The sequence below is a fragment of the Rousettus aegyptiacus genome, unplaced genomic scaffold, assembly GCF_014176215.1.
Source record: "Rousettus aegyptiacus isolate mRouAeg1 unplaced genomic scaffold, mRouAeg1.p scaffold_m13_p_10, whole genome shotgun sequence".
Taxonomy (NCBI): Eukaryota; Metazoa; Chordata; class Mammalia; order Chiroptera; family Pteropodidae; genus Rousettus; species Rousettus aegyptiacus.
In genome coordinates, this window is record NW_023416285.1 from 98,289,519 (window position 1) to 98,309,931 (window position 20,413).

General features: G+C 58.6%; 1 protein-coding gene, 1 long non-coding RNA gene and 1 pseudogene across 4 annotated transcripts in view; 1 reads left to right on the forward strand and 2 right to left on the reverse strand.

Moving 5' to 3' along the window:
- The window catches only part of LOC107519463 (phosphofructokinase, platelet), a 47,802-nt gene extending 30,043 nt beyond the window's left edge, over positions 1–17,759 (reverse strand). The window contains exons 1-2 of one of the 2 annotated variants that reach the window (XM_016162203.2): positions 17,581–17,759; positions 6,938–7,011 (exon numbers count right to left, since the gene is read on the reverse strand). In XM_016162203.2, the coding sequence (XP_016017689.2) occupies positions 6,938–7,011; positions 17,581–17,695 (189 nt within the window). In that variant the 5' untranslated portion in view covers positions 17,696–17,759. The remainder of the gene's footprint in view (positions 1–6,937; positions 7,012–17,580) is intronic. The other variant, XM_016162202.2, reaches the window with a different exon arrangement.
- Positions 17,760–17,931: 172 nt separating this feature from the next.
- Positions 17,932–19,224, forward strand: LOC118608361. 2 transcript variants are annotated; one of them, XR_004952996.1, is made up of 2 exons: positions 17,932–18,024; positions 18,619–19,224. It is a non-coding gene; the product is annotated as an uncharacterized LOC118608361 (long non-coding RNA). The 2 variants fall into 2 exon arrangements; XR_004952995.1 differs by having other exon boundaries at positions 17,968–18,024; positions 18,624–19,224.
- An 840-nt stretch (positions 19,225–20,064) lies between these two features.
- Positions 20,065–20,183, reverse strand: LOC118609122 (annotated as a pseudogene).
- Between the last annotated feature and the right edge of the window lie 230 nt (positions 20,184–20,413).

The following is a 20,413-nucleotide window of genomic DNA, read 5'->3' on the forward strand; positions in this document are numbered from 1 at the left end:
ACACGCAGCTCACTGAGGCTGCCGCCCAAATAACTCACGGAAGAAATGAGATTTTAGAGATTTCTGGATTTTAGAACTACATCAGTCACGGAGAGAACACGACACCCCAAATGATTTTAATTCGATTAGTGCCAAGACCCACGGGCATGAGGGGGGCCTGGGCGAGCCCCGAAGTGGGGTGGGTGCCGAGGACCCTCTTCCACTCACTAGAATTCCTCTTTTGGGAGTGCGAGGAAGGGGGTCATGAGACAGGTGACTTTAGTCCAAATGCCTCTGTCCACAGGCTCGTCCCTTTTTCCTCCAGATCTAAGGCTGTCAAAGGCAATTCACACTCACACACGCGCGAAGTAAAAAATAATGACGGAAACGCACGTGGGCGGGGTGAGCAAAGCCGTAGTGCGTTTACGGCGCGCTGGAGCTGGCGCTCCGAGCAGCCACGCGAAAGCCTGCGGCGGACGCAGCGGCCCCGGGGAGCACGCGGCCGGCCCGGCCAACACGCCCGCGGCCAGAGCCAGCGAGCCGGGCGGCGCCGGGCGGGGATCCGAGGGCCGCGGGGGGCGCCGCGGTCAGGGACGGCGACACGGCGGTGACCCCTGTGACTGTAAAGGGACTAAACGCTCCGATTACGACACGGGGCGGCTGAGGGACAAAAATACGAAGCGCCGCCCACGCGCGCCTGCCCACCGGAGACCCGCTGCAGATCGAAAGACGCGCGGAGACTGAAAGGGGCAGGAAAAGGCATTTCATGAAAGTAAAAATGACGAAAAAGCTGGTGCGGCAATTCTTGTATCAGACAAAACAGACTATAAACGAAGACCACGTTAAGAGACAAAGGAGCACATGCCCCTTGTAAACATCTGCATACCCCGTGAAGAAGCACCTCGCTGTATAAACCGAATGCTGATGATGGACATAAAGGGAGAGACGGGCAGTGACAGACTCTTTTTAGGGGAGTTTATCAGCCATCGACACCAACGGGCAGCTCTTCCAGACGGAAAATCAACAAGGGAACAGTGGCCTTAAATGACCCATTAGACCAGATGGGCTTAATATTTTTAGGAGATTTCATCCCAAAGCAGCAGACTACACATTCTTCTCACGTACACACGGAATATTTTCCAAGATAGACTACAGGTTAGGCCACAAAACAGGTCTCAATAAATTTAAGAAGACTGAAATCATATTAAGCACCTTCTCCGACCACAGTGGTATAAAACTAGAAATCAATACAAGAAAAAAAAACTGAAAAACACACAAATACGTGGAAGCCAAACAACAAACAACATGCTCCTAAATAATGAATGGATAAACAATGAGATCGAGGAAGAAACTGAAAGATCCCTTGAGACAAATGAAAATGAAAATACAGTGACCCCAAAATATGGAACACAGCCAAAGCAGTTCTTAGGGGGAAATTCATAGCAATGCAGGCCAACCTCAAGATACAAGAAAAATCTCAAATAAACAATCTAACCCTAAACCTAAAGGGACTGGAAGAAGAACAAAGCCCAATGTGAGTAGAAAAGGGGAAATAATAAAGATTAGAGCGGAAATGAAATAGTCAAAAAAAAAAATAGAAAAGATTAATTAAAGAAAGAGCTGGTTCTTTGAAAAGATCAACAAAACTGATAAAGGTTTAGTCAAACACACCTGAGAGTGAGGGCCCAAATAAAACCAGAAACAACCCAGAAGTGACAACAGACACCACGACAATACAAAGGATTATCAGGAAATACTGTAAGCAATTTCATAGCAACAAATTGGGCCACCTGGAAGACATGGATAAATATCCAGAAACATACACTCTTCTAAGGGTGAATCAGGAACAAACGGAAAATCTGAACAGACTGATAATTACTAACAAAATTGAAACAGTAATCGAAAACTCCCAGCAAACTAAAGTCCTGAACCAGAGGGTGTCACAAGTGGATTTTACCAATATTCAAAGAAGCATTAACAATTTCTCAAACTATTCCCAAAAACTGAAGAGGATGGAAGGCCCAAACTCATTTTATAAGGCCAGCATCACTTTGATACCAAAAACAGACACACAAAAAAGAAAATTATAGGCCAATATCCCTGATGAACACAGGGAGAAAAATCTCGACAAATATTAGCAAACTGAATTCAGCAATACATTCGAAAGATCATACCCCATGATCAAGAGGGATTTATTCCTGGAATGCAAGGTTGATTCAGAATCTGAAAGTCAATTAATTTTATACACCACATAAACAAAGTGAAGGATAAAAATCATATGATCATATCAATAGATCCAGGATAAGCATTTGAGAAAATTCAACATCCATTCTTGGTAGAAACTCTCAGCAAAGTGGGAACAGAGGAAAGCTATGTCGACACAATAAAGGCCACATATGTCAAGCCCACAGCTAACGTACTCATTGGTGAAAAGCTGACAGCTTTGTCTTTAAGATCGGTAACAAGGATGTTCATTTTCAACATGCTGATCCAACACAGTAGTGGAAGCCGCACTTACAGCCGTCATACAAGAAATAAAAAGGCATCTGAATTTAAAAAGAAGTAAAACTATCATTATTTGCAGATAACATATTACATGTCATGAACCCTAAAGAATCCACTAAAAAAAAAAAAAAAACTGTTGGAACTGATAAATGAATGCAGTAAATTAGCAAGACGCAAAATTAATATTAAGAAGTTATTTGTGTTTTTGGATCCCAATAGCAAACTGCAGAAAGAGAAATTAAGAAAACAATCCCATTTATGTTTACGTCAAAAATAAGATACCTAGGAATAGATATGCTCAAGCAGGTAAAAGACCTGTGCTCAGAAAACTACGCAGACACTGCAGAAAGAAACTGAAGGTGGAGGCATGTCCGGTGCCCGTGGGCAGGAAGGAGCAACACCAGCAAAATGTCCATAATGCCCAGAGCGACCTACAGATTCGATGCGACCCCCATCAAAACACCAAGGGCATTGTTCACAGAACTAGAACAAATAGTCATAAAGTGTATATGGAACCACAAAAGACCCAAACAGCCAAAGCAATTTCGAGAAAGAATAGAATTAGCGGTATCATGCACCCTGATGTCAAACTATGCTACAAGGCTGTAGTAATCAAAACAGCACGGCACTGGCATAAAAACAGACACATAGATCAGTGGAGCAGGACGGAGAGCCCAGAAATAAGCCCGCGTCTCACACAGACAAGGTCTATTCGTCTGTGACAAAGGAGGCGTGAACATCCAATCGGGTAAGGACAGTTTCTTCAGCGAGTGGTGTCGGAGAACTGGATCCACGCAAAAGAATTAAACTAGACCACTTTCATACACCACGTACGAGAACGCAGAATGGATTAAAGACTTAAATGCAGGACCCGAAACCATAAAACTCCCTGGATAAAACCTAGGCCGCAAATCCTTTGACATCGGTCTTAGCAATACCTTTTTGGATGTGTTCCCTTGGGCCAGGGGAACAGAAGAAAAAAGAAGCAAAAGAGACTTCATCGAACTAAAAAGGTTTTTCACAGCAAAGAAAACCATCAACAAAATGAAAAACCCACGGAATGGGAGAAGATGTTCACGAATGGCATAGCCGATAAGGGGTTAATACCCAAACTATATAAGGAACTCATACTTAGACATTTCTCCAAAGAGGACATACAGAAGGCCAACGGACGTATAAAAAGATGCTCAACATCACAACCATCAGGGAAATGCAAACCACAAGGAGACATCACCTCACACCTGTCGCAAAGGCCACCATCAATAAATCAACAAACCCTCGGGCACTGTTCGGATTGTAAACTGGTGCAGCCATGATGGAAAACAGTATGGAGGTTCCTCAAAAAATTAAAAATAGAACCAGCATATGACCCAGCAATCCCACATCTGGGTATTTATCTGAAGAAAACAAAAAAACGATAATTCCAAAAGCTATAGTCACCCTTAAGTTCATTGCTTCATTATTTTCAATAGCCCAGATATGAAAGTCACACATGCGTCCATCAACAGACAAACGGATAAAGATGTGATGTGTGTGTACACACACACACATATACATATATATGAAATACACAGCCATGAAAAATAAAAAAAAAAATCTTTTAAAGAACCATTTGTGACAATATGGTGGACCTAGAAGGTATTATGCTGAGTGAAATAAGTCAGACACCTAGACCCAAACACCACGCGATCTTGCTTATAGGTGGAACCTAAGAAAAGTACATGTGCAAATAAAATAGAAACAGACTCGCAGGCAGGGAACTGACGGCTGCCAGGCGGGAAGGGGTGGAGGACTGGGTGAGAAAGAGGGGATGAAGAGGCGCACGGCGGCGGGCCCAGCCACGGGGCTGTGACGCACGGCGCAGCAATACGGCCCGCAGCACTGCGATGACTAGTCCCAGGTGGGTGCGAGACTAACCCGGGCATCACTCTGTAAATCACATCAACGTCTAACGGTTGTGCCGGTCACCTGAAACCCACGTAAAGTAATACTGCATGTCGACGGTAATGGGAAAAAAAATTTAAATTAAAAAACATATACAACAAAAGTCTTAAATCTGAGGAGTTCACGTTGACCAGTCACCGTGTCAGTTTCAACCCCAGAGCGGGACAGGCGCCCCCAGCCCCCAGGTACCCCCCTTCCCCGAGGCCACTGCCCTTTTCTCCAAGTACAGATTCGGCACTTGGCTTAGTGCAGCCTTCTGGACCTCAGCCCTATTGACACTGGGGGCCGGGTAGCTCCTGGCTGGGGTCGTCCTGTGCTCTGAGGGATGCCGAGCAGCACCCTGGCCCACCCACGAGGCCACAGAACCACCCCACATGACGGAACAGGTCCCTGACACTCACATCCCCGGTGCTGACACACAGCCCCTCACGCGTCTGACACGGGACGGGCGTGCCCTCCCCAGCCCTGCCCGTGACAAGCAGGGGCATGGAGAAGGTTCCTCTGACTACGCAATCACCGAGAGGACTTCCTTCCCTCCCTCCCCGCACCGCGGTTATGGTGAAAGCCAGCGCCCCTGCAGGGAGGGGCCGTCGGCTGGCTAAGGCTGCAGCACAGCCAGCGCCACAGGAGGTGCGTGTGTCTTTGTGTGTGTGGGGGGGGGGGGGGCGGTGATAGACACCAGGAGTCTAAGTGGGTCCCACTTCGCAGAAGTTGAGACGTTCTGTTCCTTACATGGGAAGAACCCGGCCTGAGGGTGCTCCAACCCGCAACCAATTTTTTAAAATCACGTCACACCTCAGGAACGGTCATCAGGCGAGGCGCGGTGTCTCAAGCTGTAAGGCAGAATGCAACGCTCTCTCAAACACGCACTTCAAGCAGCACGGTGAGGGGCGGGGAGGCCGTGTGTGTGTGTGTGTGTGTGCGTGTGTGCGTGTGTGCGTGCGTGCGTGCGTGCGTGCGTGCTCTCCGTCGGGGCCCAGGGCCGTGTGCGCGCATGCGTGCTCTCCGGCGGGCGCAGGGCCGTGTGCGCGCATGCGTGCTCTCCAGCGGGCGCTTGCTTGCTCTCCGGTGGGCGCTGGGCCGTGTGCACGCGTGCATGCTCTTCGGCGGGAGCAGGGAAAACTGTGTGCAAAAGCATCCAAGGGAGGGGAGAAGCAACAGGGGAAGCGGGGAGCGTGCTCGCTCCACGTCAGTGAGCAGGGCACAGCGGCGGGCCCAAGGGCAAACTGGACCTACAGACATGCGAGTGGGAAAGGACAGAACAGCAGCCCAGGGGGGCGGCGACTGGGCCAGCAGCACTGACGTCACCCGAAGCAGAGAGGGGCCGCCCCAAACCCACCGAACTGAAACGCACCCTTCCCGCAAACGGTAAACACGGTTACTGGGACCAATGAGCCAAGGCCACGAGCAGCCACGCCACAGAAGAGAAGGACTTCGGCAAACAGCCTAGAACCGGGGCAAGCCCTGGCATGTGGGTGGAGGGGAGACACCCAGAGCCAGTGGGTGTGCGGCTCTTCTGGGCACAGCACGGGGGTGGGGTGGGCTGGAAGTCATGTTGGCAAGACACGCAGAGACCCCTTATTAAAAAGGGCCACCTCTTCTGACTGTCACTGCCACATGCTGGGGTCCCCGTATCGACACAAAGCATAGGAGAACCTCCCCTGTCAGCACGGTCTTCTGTGCTACAAAAGATGGAAAACAGGGAGTGACCCAAGTGGCCCGGTGGCTGGGGATGGAATGACCCCGTAAATAAAAGGCCAAAGGACGAGACATCAGTTTAACGAAATATCACAGCTTCTCCTCTTTTAAACCCATGGCTGCACAACGCAGGTAGCACACAGAAAACCACGGGACACAGGTAGAAACGCGCTACACAAAACATTTGCTGCAATTTCAATAGCGCGCCCGTGCCCTCCAGTGTGAGATGTGTGTACTATGTATACAAATCATACTGGGAGGAATCAGAATAAAATACTAACAGTGACCTTGAAGCAAGCGAGCCATCTAAAAAGTATCTTTTAAAGCTTTATGTTTACAAACTTAAAAGCGAAACACTGTTTTTCCTCCTAGCTTTGAAGTAACCCCCACAGCTCACTCTGAGCCGCCAGGACCTGCGAGGCGGGAGCAAAGGGGCCTGGGCTGCCCCAGGGTTCTGGGCTCCTCGCTGGGAAGTGAGCGCGTGAACAGGTGCTAGGGAGGCTGTCCGCGCTCCAAATGGCTGCTTTTCCCCACTCCTCTTATCGTTTATTCAGAGCCGGCCCCATTTCCAGTGAATCCATCAGACTTGAAAGCTGCAAACACACCTGGCGCGCAGTGGGCAGCCCCGCGGACCGATGCTGCATCTTGCGCCCCAGCCGCCCTCCCCCACCCCCTGCCGGGACAAATCTCGCGGGGCGCGCCGGGACCAGGGGGCACACCTCACCGGGCTCTCCCAGGACCTAGGCTGCCCTGCAGCCGCCCGAGCATGCTGTCACCGCCCACCCTCGGCAGGGCCCCACACGCCACTCACCTCGTAGATGAAGTACACCTTGGCGCCCACGTAGATCCCCATGCGCACGACGGCGCGTACCGCGGCGTTCATGCCTGCAAGGAAGGACAGCAGGGCCGTGAGTGCGGCGAGTAGGCGGCCACTGGCCAAGGGGGCTGCGTCCCCGCCAAGGGCTCCTCTGACAGCCACCGGGCGTGCCCCGTGCGCCCCTGACGCCCCGGACCAGCACCCATGGAGAGAAAGTGCAGGGCGGGCGCCAGGTTGGTCACCTGGGACCCACACCTTGGGGAACAGTGGACCCGAGTTCTCGTCACCCTGCCACAGGTTCCACTGCCCCTGGTTTGCAGGTGACAGCCCTCCAGCGGAGGGCAGAGGTTCATCTGCAGTCAGCCAAGTTCAAAGGACCATGCATGGGTCAGTGATCTGAGAAGGTGAAAAATAATTTTGTCGCCGGAGACCAGCGTGAAAAAAAGAAATGAGTCAATGACCTTAAATACGAAAAAAAGGGATGCGATTTTACAAAAAGAAAAGTTAAATTAAACCCAAACACTCTCAGTAATATGTGACCAAGATAAAGCCGGGCGGGGTCCCACACCTTCCCGGAGGACTCGGGGAGAACAAGCAGCAGCTCGTGCCCCGCTTGGGCCTGCCTCGAAAGGCGACAATTTTGAAAGGCGACACTATTCACGGAGCTGGAAAAGCTTGGAAGTAAACCGGGTTTGATCTCTCCCTCACACCCACGTCCGTGTGCACGTTTGCATGTGTCTGGTAGAGCCGCGACGTCACGTCCAAACCCAGTTCGTCACATGAAGTTAGACAAACGACTCCTGCACTGGTGGCCGCCCCTCGTCCGTCCACAAGCTCGAGCTCACTCGTCCCGCCCTCGGCGCCCCCTCCCCGCCCGCCGGCAGCAAGGCCTTCTTCTCTGCCCCTCAAGCTGGGCGCCGCTGACCCCCTCGGCGGCTCCTGCCCGCGGAGCTGGCATCCCCCCTGCCTCTCCCCAAGTCCCGACTCCCTCCCAACTCCTCGCTGCGGCCGGAAGGGTGAGAACAGCTTCTCCTCTTCTGTTTGTCACTGTACTGTGCTTTTCTCTTGGTCGAAAACAATCTCAGAACCCGAACAAGGCAAAACCCTGGGCACAGTACACAGATGGTGGTTGCCAGGGGTTACGGGGTGGGGGGTGTTCGGGCAGAGAGGCCACTCTGTGTGACACATGACGGGTACGTGTCATGATGCATTTGTCCAAACCCTCAGAAGGGACGACGCCGAGGGTGGCCCTGACGTCACTATGGACGGGTGTCCATTCACGCATGACGGAGGTGCCAAGGGGGGGGTGACGGGCAGCCGTGCGTGGGGGGACGGCGGTGCGTGAGGCATGCCTGCGCCTTCCCCTCAACCTGGCTGTGAACCTAAAACTGCCCTAAAAATGAGGTCTTAAAACGACAATTACAGATCAGGCAGAAGGTGCCCCGCGTGCTTCTTCCCAGGCCCACCGCCCCCAGGGAGACGGGGCACGAGCCCCGCGGAGGACAAGGGCGCGGAAGACAGGGTGACGCCGCTGAGCTGCCCCCGAGCCGTCTGCGCCTCCGCACTTTTCTGGGATGCTCGTCTGTGTCGGCTCTGATGTTCTTTCGCGGTAGCGTGAGCATACCCACATCCCTCCCGAGTCCCCAGGGCCTGGGCACGCAGGACCAGACTCCCCAGGGAGTGTCCTGCACCTTGGGGCCTCCCCACACCTGCTGGGCCCACCTGGACATAGGCCTTGAACCTCAGGCTCCCCCTACGTAGCCTGACCCCCAGCGCCCCCAGCACCAACGCCCTCTCTGCACCCCGGGGAGGCATCCTGGCGCTCAGGGCTCCCGGCCACCTGGCGGGCACAGCCGGCCCCTCCCTCCTGCTCACACCTGTGCATGTTTGCGCTCGGCGGCTGACGCCACATCTCCCAGTCAGAACAGGTAAACCAGAGCCCCCACCCCCCATTCCTCCCCGTGACTCGATTCTGGTAAGTTAACCACCAGCGCTGAGGCGCACTCAGGCCTTGGAGAGGGAGGGGGGCACGCCTGATGCCCCCCTCCCCCCCCGCCGCCCTCGTCCCCGGGGGGCCTTCACAGAGGCAGGATAAACACGTGGGAGAGTTTAGTAAAGGGAGCAATGGCAGCAGCAGTGACAGTGTGACAAGCGGGACGTGCTGCTGAGGGGCCCCCAGCAGACCCCTGGGGAGTAAACGCCCCGACTCCCGCCTGGCCCGGGGGTCTGCTCACCTTCACACCAGCCCCTCGGCCTCAGTCCCGTCCCGCCTCCTGAGGTGACGCCGTACCACCTGGGAAGTGGCCTGTCACCCCCAGTCTGCAGCGGCCCCCAGCCTCCCGCGAGGCGAGTCTCCTCTGAGCCCTGCGGCCGGCCGCAGGCTTCATGGGCTTGATGGTTCCAGTAAGTCAGTGAAGGCAGCTGGCTTCCCCCCCAGCTGGGGCCGAGGCGCCCTAATTGGGCACGGGGCCTTGTGCTCACAGCAAGCGCCAGACGGCCGGGTCCCCCAGCACCCGGGGTCCAGGCCGACAGACTGATGGCCGAGAGGGCCAGTCAGAGGACGGCAACGCCGCAGCTAAGCCCCGGCCTCAGTTTTGCATTACTGTCAGAGCGTCCCAATTCCTTCTGGCGAGTCTGGGCGGCTGGAGCCCCGGGGGGGGGGGGGGGCTTTGAGAAAATGACGCCTGCGGCTCCTCGCCCCCGCTTGGTTGTTGGGGTGGGCCTGCCTGTGGGTCAGGGCTCCTCCCTCTGAAGCCAGCACACAGCTGGGACCAACCGCTGCTGCTGCGGGCTGGGGGCTGGCCCTGGCCGCCTTCCGAGGGAGGGACCCCGGAGAACAAAGCCCAAGGAGCAGAGAAAAGGCTGATGGCCAGCAGTGGCCTCCTGCAGGTGACGGGGCTCACAGCCTGGGGGGGGGGGGCGCTGTCGTAGGGAATGCAGGGCTGTTTGGGCTGTTTTTGGTAAAGCTTAGACTATTCGTTTTGCTTTTAGTAGCCAGACCTGCGAGATAAAACAACTTTTGTACTTATTTCCACAGGAAAATGTAATCCTGCTGCCAATTAAAAATTGCAGTCCTTGGAAAGCAACCACTGTACCTTTCGCAAAAACCCAGGGCCTCCTCAGGGGACATGAATGCAAAAGTAAACAAACCTTGGAGGAACTGGGAAGGAGCAGAGTGGGCAGAGTGTGGTAATCACCCCAGATACATTGTTAAGTTGTCTTCTTGAGGTTACACGTTAACAGCTTTTTGCTACAACGTCATGTCATGCACTTAAGCTAGTCACTGAGATAATGTCTTCCTTTAAGTGGGGGAGTGAGCCGAACCTCCAGTTTCCAAATGCTTCCTGAGATTCTGCTCTGATAATATTTATACTTGTCCTAATTTGTAAGAAACAAGAAATACCCTGATTCTAATCAAATAACTGGGGTCTGTCCTTTTATTTCCTATGTGAGCTGGAGTGTGACAAACCTGACAGAGCCCTTGGCAGCCGCGAGCCTCACTCCCTGCCCTCACTCCCTGCCCGCAGCTCAGCGCTCAGAACCGCCCCCCCGCCCCACCCCCACCCTCCCCACCCCACCCCCAATCTCAACATTTAAACTCCTTTTCGAAAAACAAAGTCGGGCTGCTCAGCTCCCCTCCCAGCTTCCCCCTGAATTCCCGTCATGTCCATCTTTGTGCCAAAGCAAAGATGGGGAGCGTGAGAAAGCGAACTTGAACGCCCCCCAACGCGCACGCGCCACTGACGTTCTCGGCGAAGCGTCCCCTTCGGATAATTCAGGAATGGGCGGGGAGGAAAAACCCCTAAGGAGGGCTGTGTCAGGGTGCTGGCGCCCCGCGAATCAAAGTTACCAGGGGGAGCGTCCCCGCCCCACGCACGGCCCAAACTGCAGGTCTCGTGTTCAAAGTCAGCGAGAATCTTGAGAAAAACCTTTAAGGGGATTTCCATCCCTCTATCCATCTGTCCGTCCATCCGTCCGTCCATCCTCCCATCCATCCATTCGTCCATCCATCCGTCCATCCATCCATCCGTCCGTCCATCCATCCGTCCATCCATCCATCCGTCCATCCATCCGTTCGTCCATCCATCCGTTCGTCCGTCCATCCATCCGTCTATCCATCCGTTTGTCCATCCGTCCGTCCATCCACCCATCCATCCATTCGTCCATCCATCCGTCCATCCATCCATCCGTCCGTCCATCCGCCCATCCATCCATCCGTCCATCCATCCATTCGTCCATCCATCCGTCCATCCATCCGTTCGTCCGTCCGTCCGTCCGTCTATCCATCCGTTTGTCCATCCGTCCGTCCATCCATCCATCCGTCTATTCATCCGTCCATCCATCTGTCCATCTGTCCGTCCGTCCGTCCATCCATCCAAAAATCCATCCATTTATCTGTCCGTCCATCCATCCGTCCGTCCGTCCATCCTTCCATCCGTCCGTCCGTCCATCCATCCATCCGTCCGTCCGTCCATCCATCCATCCATCCATCCGTCTATTCATCCGTCCATCCATCCGTCCATCCGTCCATCCATCCATCCAATGCACACGCATGGGTGTCATTGCCGAGCCCTTGGGCCACTGCACTGAGAAATCGGGGGTGCCTGGCCCTGGGGGCTCATCCCAGCCAGCGAATAACAACACGACACACGTACACGTGACTCCGGGGGCGGGCGAAGTCGGGGGAAGGACAAGATGCAGGGCAGGGTGCGGGGACGGGAGGGCGGGGGTGCGGAGCGGGGCCGCAACCGTCCGCCCGTCCGTCCGCCCATCCGTCCGTCAGGAGCTGGCCCTGGGTGCTGCACAGGCGCTCTTTGAGGGAGGCTGGAGGAAGGCGACAGAGGCCAGCCAAGTAGACATCTGGAAAACCGCAGTCCCTGCTGGCCACGCGCCACGTCCCGGCCGCCACCACACGCGTGAGGCCACGGCCCGTCACTCCCCCAGTGACCTCTGACCGGGGCAGCACCGTGCCAGAGCAGCACCCTGTCACCGGGACGGCGGCCGCCACGAGCCGCGCTGGACGCAGAGGCCCGGCGTGGGAAAAACAGCGGAATGCCTTAACACGCTTTATAGTCAAGACGAACTGGAATATTGGGTTGAATGAAACACACAGTTACAATTAATTTCACCCACTTCTTCCTCATTTTTCTTTTTTTTTTTAATGTGGTGACCAGGCAGCTTACCGCCTCGGCCGCAGGCCCCACCGGGCTGCACAGCGCCCAGGCTGGGACCCGGTCCTCACCGCCTGTGCCCTGCAGGACGCTCGCCATGCGAGGGGCCCCGAGGGGCGCGAACACCTATCCCTGCTGCCGGACGTGGCCCATTTCCCCTCCCTGGGTCTCCCCTCAGTCACTGGGATAAGCTCCACTGTGAGGAATGTCCTTTGCCCAACCCACCTGCCGCACCCAGCTCACTCCACACTGGCCTTTCCTCCTGCTGCTTGGAGGGCCCCACCAGAGGTCAGACCCCCCCACATTCACACAGCCCGCCCCGCCCCTGGGTCCTGCGGGCGCCCAGCTCCACCCTGACACCTTCCAGATCCTACTCCTCAGCTGCCCAGGGACCCTGAACCTGGCCTCTCAGGCCTTCCCCTTCTCCCTCCATAAAACCAGCCTTGTCAGAGGCAGCCCACGCCTCCAGGTGGCTTCCCGGTGTCACAGGTGAAAGCAAAGTCCTCCTGCCAGCTCCTCCCGGAACCCCGCCTCTGTGGCCTCGCCTGGTCCTGGCCTCTCTGCTCGCTCCCTGCCGGGGCTGCCCTGGGCTCCCAGGTGGCTTCCTTCCCCAGGCCATCCCACCCAGGGTGGACGGTGACGCTCCCCAAGAGAAGGGGCCTCGACCCGCCTTCGCCAGGAGGCCCCGCTGTGTGAGGGACAGGGAGCTGTGACATTGAACAGCCGGAGCATGAGGCAGGCCACACGGCCACCCCGCACCTGGGAGGGGATACTTCGGAGCAGGTCACTTACACCCGCCTTTCTCAGACAGGGTCCTAGGTTGCAACCCCCTCAAAGTCTTCCTCACGGCCAGGGCGCCACCCGGCAAAGTGCCGGAGGGTCCGGACGAGGCCCAGCAGCACGGGTGGGCCTTCAGGCCTGCTCTCGGCCTTCAAGATCAGTCGCGCCTCAGCAAGGCCTGGGGTGGAGGGGGGTGTGGGTCAGGACAGGGACGGCGGACACTGTGAGCCCGCGGGCGGCAGGGCCAGGAGGGGCCCGGCGCAGGGTCCTGCCCTCCTCGCGCCCCCGTGGCCTGAGGCCCGGAGAGGTCGGAGGGCAGGGGGAGATGGAGTAGGATGGTTTCACTTCCTTCATTTCACAAATGACGAACTCAGGGGCTGCCCCGTGCCCTGGTGGAGAGGGAACCGAGACCAGCACTCCCCGGGGCTCGCCGCCTGTCCCTCCCCACAAGCTCGGTGACTGTGACCCCCACACGCCCAGCGCATGGTGGGGGGCAGGCGCCTGCTGGCGACTCGGCAGCGACAGAGACGCGGCCGCCCAGGACGGTAACTGGCCGCGACTCCTGCTGTCCTAACATGCAGCCAGCGCCTGCCCTCCACCCGAAGACAGCTGTCGAGCGAGCGCAGTCACGGCCGTAGCGGGCGGACGACTGGGTGTTCCGGGGTCCGCCTGCAGCACGGCGCTGCTCCCGACGGTGGCTGCGCCGGGCCGCCTGGCAGACGGGCACCGCCTGCCCCCCCCCCCCCGACGAGAGGTCTGGGTTCCACATCAAAGCTTCCGGCTTTACTGTGACCAAAGGGGAAACCCCTCTTTTTCTCATTCTTTGGAAAGATGACAAGATGTTTAGCTCCTAAGGGTCGCCTGAGGAAGGTCGCATTTGCAGATACCTGAACGCCTGCACAGACTTCCCACGGGCACACCGGGCTAACACCGTCACCCTGACACACGGCCTCCTACACCCAGGAGTGTCCCTAAACCGTCACACTGTCCAGGGAGGAGACCGCATGAGCAGTAGGGCAGGGGGGCCCGGGTCCCTGCGAGGCGAGACGCCCTCCATTCTGTCGCCCTTCGCGTCTACCTGGGCCTCAAAGCCGGCAGAGCCTGGGGCGGACGCCGAAGGAGCCCACACAGGCAGGGCCCAGGGGAGACACGGTCAGCGCAGGACCGGCCTGGCGCCCGGGCTCCGGCCACTGGCCCTCACAATTCTGGGTCTGGCTTTAAAGTTCTAATCTCAGGTGGTCTCATTCCCGGACGCGGCAGATCGAAAAGGTGCTTGAGGCTCGGTGGCGTGTACCACATCCACATGACTCCATCAGTGGACGACCAGAACCCCGCCCCCCCATGGCAGTCGAGTGGTCCACACTCCTCGGTGAGGTGGCCACAGGGGCCACGCCCCGTGCCCGCGGCAGAAACTCACGGGGGAACCACTCCCGCCTCCCGCCTCCGGGCCCTGGGCCGGGGGCGCAAAGTTCTGGAACACGGCTGGTGTCTCCCAGGATGGCACAATCGTCCCGGTGTGTGGCACAATCTCGCTGGAGGGTGGCCACTGAGTCATGAGTAAGTCTGTCCCTTTGGCAATGCGGCACTTACTTTAGGTTAAAGTGAAAACCAGTTTAAATCTGCAGCCTCCTTGTGACAACAGACGGAGCCCGGAGAATGAGAAAAACAGCCTTGGAAACACTTTTCCTTTAATGGGCGTGGCTAGGGCTGTCCGCATACAGCTGGGAGAGTATGTATTTTTTTAAAATACATACACAACATAAATTCCATGGGAGAAACAAGCCTTTTGTCATGATGGGATCCAGTGTCATGTCACTAAATTCAGCCACTGTGTTTTAAAGTGGTTTTTGTATTTTGAAGTGATTGCTAGGAATGTAAAAAAAGCATTTTCTGTTCCACTAACAAAGCGCTGTAAAAATTGTTCGATTTTGAGCAAGTTGGGCTCTGCACGACCCGGGGCACTGAGCAGACCGCTCAGCCTCGCCTGAGAAGGGCCCCTCGGGGCCACGGCCCACTGCGGCATCTGGATGGGGCTCTTGTACGGCCCCCGTGAGCTGCGGAGCCTCAGCTAAGTCCCGCGTCTCACTGGGGTCTTTGTCCTCACCTCCGAACTGAAGACACACGTGTCTGGGAGCACGCCAGCGGGCCCCGCACAGAACATGGGCAGGTGCAGGCAGCCACCGTCACCTGGGCTTGGAACTTGACCGTAGTTTCACGGCCGATGGCGTAAGTCCCGGGAAGTGAAGATGGGAAGATCCTCGCCCTGATGTGCAGCTGTGAGTGAAACACTCCCACCTCGGGGGAGAGCTGGCCCGAGGTAATTCAGAATCGCGATAAAATGGGGAAAGGATGGAGGGCAACAGACAGCCCACCCTGAGGGGCTGTGCGTCTGCTGCTGCCGTGGCCGGACCCTGCGAGCACACCTCAGGGTGCGCCTTCTGGAAGAAATGCATCGCACGCTCAGACAGGCATGCGGTGACCTCAGAGCAGGTCTGGCGTGCTGCGTGCAGTCCGAGCAGAAGACGGTCAGCAGCCTCGGCCCTGCCGGGGGGACACGCCCAGGCGCCCGGCCGTGCTGAGCCGTCAGGAGTGGACGACAGCCCTGACCACCCAGCAGGGGGCATGAGGCCATCAAATGAGAAGATCCCGCGGAGGCGACAACTGCCACCTCCCATTAACCTGACGGGCCGCGCACCCAGCAAGCGTCCGCCCGGACAGTGTTGACTCTCAGAGCGCCCTTTCCCACGGAGAAGAGGCGAGGACCTCCGTCTCCGGATCGGCTCACGAGCGGCAGGGCCGAGATGAGTAACGGAGGAGGCTGATTCTGCCTGCTGCACGTTCTCTGAGTGGCTGCAGGTGGTCAAGCAAACTTTTGGACAAGAATTCAAAAGAACAGTCCATCGTTTTTTTTTTTTTTAGCAGACATAGAACCTTAATTGTAAAATAACCTTGAAACTCTGACCTTGAAGCCTGGAGGCTTAAGACCAGGCTCCCCTTTCCTTCAGAGGCGGGGGTGGGCCGGTCACGGAGCTTCCTCATCACCGCAGCGTGGCCAGGCGCGCGCTGCTCTTGAAGCCTTTGACAGGAAAGCCACCCTGGGCCCCACGGCCGCTCCACCGGGCGCACCTCCCAGTGTTCCCTTAAGTGACCTGGGCGCTGTCGTCTGCTTCACTCTGTCATCTCCCCAGTCCTGGCCTCCGCTACTCATATTTTCTTTCCCTGAAATGTTTGCACCCTGAGTCACTTCATTAGAATTCCGAATCAGGGCAGCCCCGCGTCCCTCCGGCGCAGAGGCCGGCGCGGCGCGATCGCTGCCTTCGATAGGCCGATGGGCCGGGGAGGGTCTCGCGGGCGATCCGCGCTCCCGAGCGCCCGGGCACCGAGCCGCGCGCCAGGTGCTCAGGGTCAAGGGCGTAAGGGCAGCGACGGGCGACGGGCTCAGCATCACGTAGGCGCGCGCCGCGGGCGGGGCGGCGGTCACAGCGCCCCAACCTGCCGCGCCCATCCCGCCCCGCTCAAGGGCAAAGGGAAGGTCACCCCGCAGGGGGGGCGCTGGAGAGCGCGCCGGGCGCAGCACCCAAGCATCCCTCCACCGTGTGTGGTCCCGAAATAGGTGAAAAAGAGGCGTCGGGGCCTTTTAACTTCTCCGGCGGCGGGGGAGTGGGGACCATAAAGACGGAACGCGAGCGCGGGGACGCGTCTCCAGCCCGGGAGCCCCAGGGCCCAAGGGCGCACGCGTTCGCCCGGAAAGCGCCGCGCAGGGCCTGGCTCGCCTCGGGAAAACCCGGCGCCCGGGACCCCCGCACCCTCACGTGCGCCCAGCGCGCCGGCCCGGGCGTGGCTGGGTCGCCCCGCCCCCACTTAATTGAAACATTCTCTTGGTGCGTCCTCGGGCCTCGGGTCCCATCTCCCCGAAATCCGCCTCCGCGTTGGGAGTGGGGAGCCCGGAGTCCGCGCCGGGAGCCGGTGGCTTCCCGGGGGGCCCCGCTTCCTGCTGCTCTTCCCCATATAGGGCGCCTGGCGGGGAGGCCTCGCGACTCATTGTAGTTTTCGGTTTGGTTCCGAGCCGGAAGGGGCCAAGAGATGAGGGCGACGGAAAGCCTTATTTTAAAATCTGCCAGCGGAAACGAGGGGCAGGGCCGGGCTCCCGCCGGCGTGGAACCCCGCGCGCCCCGACCCCGCCCGCGCCGCGTGGGCAGCGTGCGTGCTCGGGGCGCTGCGGGGCCGCGGCCGTTGCCTCCACGACGTTGGGCGGGGGGAGGGGCGTGGCATCGGCGGCGGCCGCGCCGGACCCTGCGCCGGAGGGCGCCCGGCCCCATCCCGCGCCCCGGCCCCAACCCTCCTAGTGACCTAGGAGGGCGGCCCAGGCGACCCCACCGCCAGTCTCAATTTTTAAAAAAAAAAATTAAAAAAATAAACGTGGAGGTGGAAAATTAATCAATCTTCCTGGAAAAGGACCCGGCGGCCAGACCCCTCCCACCCGCCCGCGGCGTGACTCCGGGCTGCACGCCCGCTGCGTCCGCGGAAGGTCCCCTCGCGGTCCGCGGGCGCCGCGGCTGCTCCCGCACCCCTCTCTTCGCGCCGGCACCCCTCGCTCGCCTCGGGCCCCTCATGCGCTCTCGCCGGTGCCCCGTCCCTCCTCCCCGGCGCTCCCTTCCGCCCCAGCCCCGGAGGGCGGCCGCGCACCTTGGGCATCGCCGCCGCTGGTCAGCACGCCGATGGCTTTGCCGGCCCCAGAGAGGTGCTCCAGGAACCGTCGCAAGGAGGCCTTGGGGGTCGCGGACACATTATCTCGGTCCATGGCGAGCAGGCCGGAGACCGCTCTCAGCAGGGTGCTCGGCAGCCAGTGCGCCCCGCCCGCGTCGCCGCCGCTCGGACCCGCCGGCCCCGCCCGCGCGGCGCGCGCCAATCCGCGGCCGGGGGCGGGCGCGCAGGGCGGGGGCTGCGGCGGGGCGGGGCGCCGCGGGCGGGCGGGGAGGCCCTGCGCCGGGGGGCGCGCCGCTCGCGGGGGTCCTCGCAGGTGCAGGAGCCTCGCCTGCGGGGAGAGCGGCAGGCTGAGGGCGGGGCGGGGGGGCCTACGCGGGGCGCACCGCAGGGGAAGGCAGCATCGCAGTGGTGCGAGCATCACCGGTGAGGGGTGCCCTGCTGGGGGCGGGGGGCCGGCGGCTGCGGGGAAGCCCCGCGCCCGCGGAGCGCAGCAGGGGGAGGAGCGCCGCGAGGCGGGGACCCCGCTGGGCAGGAAACGCCGCGGGAGGAGCGGGCGGAGGAGAGCGCCACATGCGGAGGAGCGCGGCGGGGGCGCGCGGCCCGCGGCGGTTGGGGGCCCGAACCCCAGAGGCGGCACGCGCCCCGCTCCCGCAGGGTTCCTTCCCCGGTGGCGCATGGAGCCGCGGCGCCCCAGCCATCCCTTCGGCTCCCCCGTGTGTACCCCCCCCCTGGCCTGAGGCAGGCAGGAAGGACGCGGAGCGGATGCTCGAGTAGACGGGCAAACGTGGGCGTCGCTGCCGCAGAGGACGAAGCCCTGTCCCCCCGCCCCCACGGGGGCCCTGGCGCGCCCTGGCTCCGCCTGCACGGGAGCACGGGAAGGAACTGGAACTCAGAGGCCACTCTAGGGACACCCTGAGCCTGACCTGGGCGCCGAGCACGGGACCGGGCTGGAGGAGGGCTGGGAGGGCTGGCGCGGGAGGTGACCCGGGCGATAACCCAGGTTCTTACCTATGGAAGCCCAGGTGCTGCTCTGGCGCCCAGATGCTCCCGCAGCCCGGACACACGTGCAGTGAGGACGTGATCGATTAACACGCCGACCGTGGAGCTTACCCTGGAGCCAGTTACCCAGCACAGTCAGGAGCCACTGTGCTGGGGTGCAGGCACCCCAAGAAAGAGTTTCATACTCAGCCCCACTAGACCCGCCATCCATACGTTTGCCAGTGGAGACGAGGGTGACGGGCCTCCGGAAGTCCTTGCCTGTCAACCCAGAGGAGCCCTGATAGTGACTTGCTGTGGGGCCCCAGCAAGCGGAAGGCGGGGTGCACAGGCCTGGCCCGGGTACCCGCACCATCTCCCCAGCACCTCCCCAGGCACACTGAAAAGGACACTGGGCATTCTGAATGCGGCAGGCGGGGGGCCTTTTCTCTCCACAGACAGGCCAGGGGCTAGGTGGGCTTCGCGCCCCTCCGCCCCGAGGCCTCCGAGCCCCCTCCCTAGGATCCGTGCTCTAGAACCATCCGTCCTTTTCTAGAGCACCCCACGCTTCCAAGAGTTGGTGCACACTGAATGCTATCTTAGCCCAGAGACCTTTATCTCCTATAAAACTGATATTTTTATGACTTAGAGGATTGCTGATTTGTCATCGAATTGTCCATCATATAGAAAATGATTGCTATGAACTAAGAGTCCAAAGCCGGCGGGTCATGTAAGTTAGGTTGAAAGTACAGACAGTTGTTGATGGCCATTCCGGGGCGAGGCTGGGAATCCTGGGGGCCCGTGTGCGTGTGCACGTGTCTGTAAGTGAACCAGACATTTGCCTCTTCCAGGTGGCACCTTTTCCTCCGATGAACTAGCATGGTTTGGGGAATAAAAATAAAAGCAGGCGTTTAGAGTGGCCAGGCCCTCACGGTCGCGTATGCTTTGCAGAGGCTCGGATAGAAGCAGCGCCGCGGGCAGGCAGGAAGCCGCCTCTCTGCCCACGTGCGCGGCGCCCCGGGGCCAGCTTCCCGGGACGATGCCCGGGGGAAGTGCTCTCCGGGCATCCGGGCAGGACTGGACCGGAGGGGGGGCCTCAGCGTCCCCGCCGCAGGCTCTGTCTCTGTCCCCCGTCTCACCATTCCCTAGGTTCCAACCGGAAGCCACCTTGGTACCAGTCCACCACCGCCCACCACCCTTTCCTCCGCCCGCCCTCCCCTCTCCCAGCCCCTCCCTAGGTTCCCAGGTTTCTGAACATCCAGGGAAAAGTGAAACCCTTGGCTAACCCAGGGGCGGGACACGTGCCCGCGAAACACAGGTGATGCCCACCTGCTTCTTGCTTCTCCATGCCTACCTTCTCTGGTTTCTTTCTTTCTATTTTTATTTATTTATTTTTTTAGGCGAAGCAATTCTTGGTTCACCTCACAGATTGCAAGGGCCTTGTCAGCTTACAATCCCTTCTTATTATTATTATTTTTATTTTTTTTACACCTACAGCACCTGGTCTTCCTACGTGGTCTCCCATCCAAGTACTAGCCAGGCCTGACCCTGCTTAGCTTCCGAGATCGGATGGGATCGGGCGTGTTCAGAGTGCCATGGCCATAGACTCTCTGGTTCGTTTTTGATTTGGCAAAAGTGTCTGCCCACAGTAAAAAATGAAATCTTTTATTAACACCCCCCCCGCCCCGATTAATAGCACGCCTGGCGGGGAACGGGAGAGGCCTGGGGTTCTGGTGGCAAGGCCTGAGTTTGAACCTCTCTCTGCTGGTCGGAGGCGGACGCCCTGGCCAGTCCTTGAGCTGGAATGTCTCTCGCTGTGTCTCCTGCTGTCCGGCAC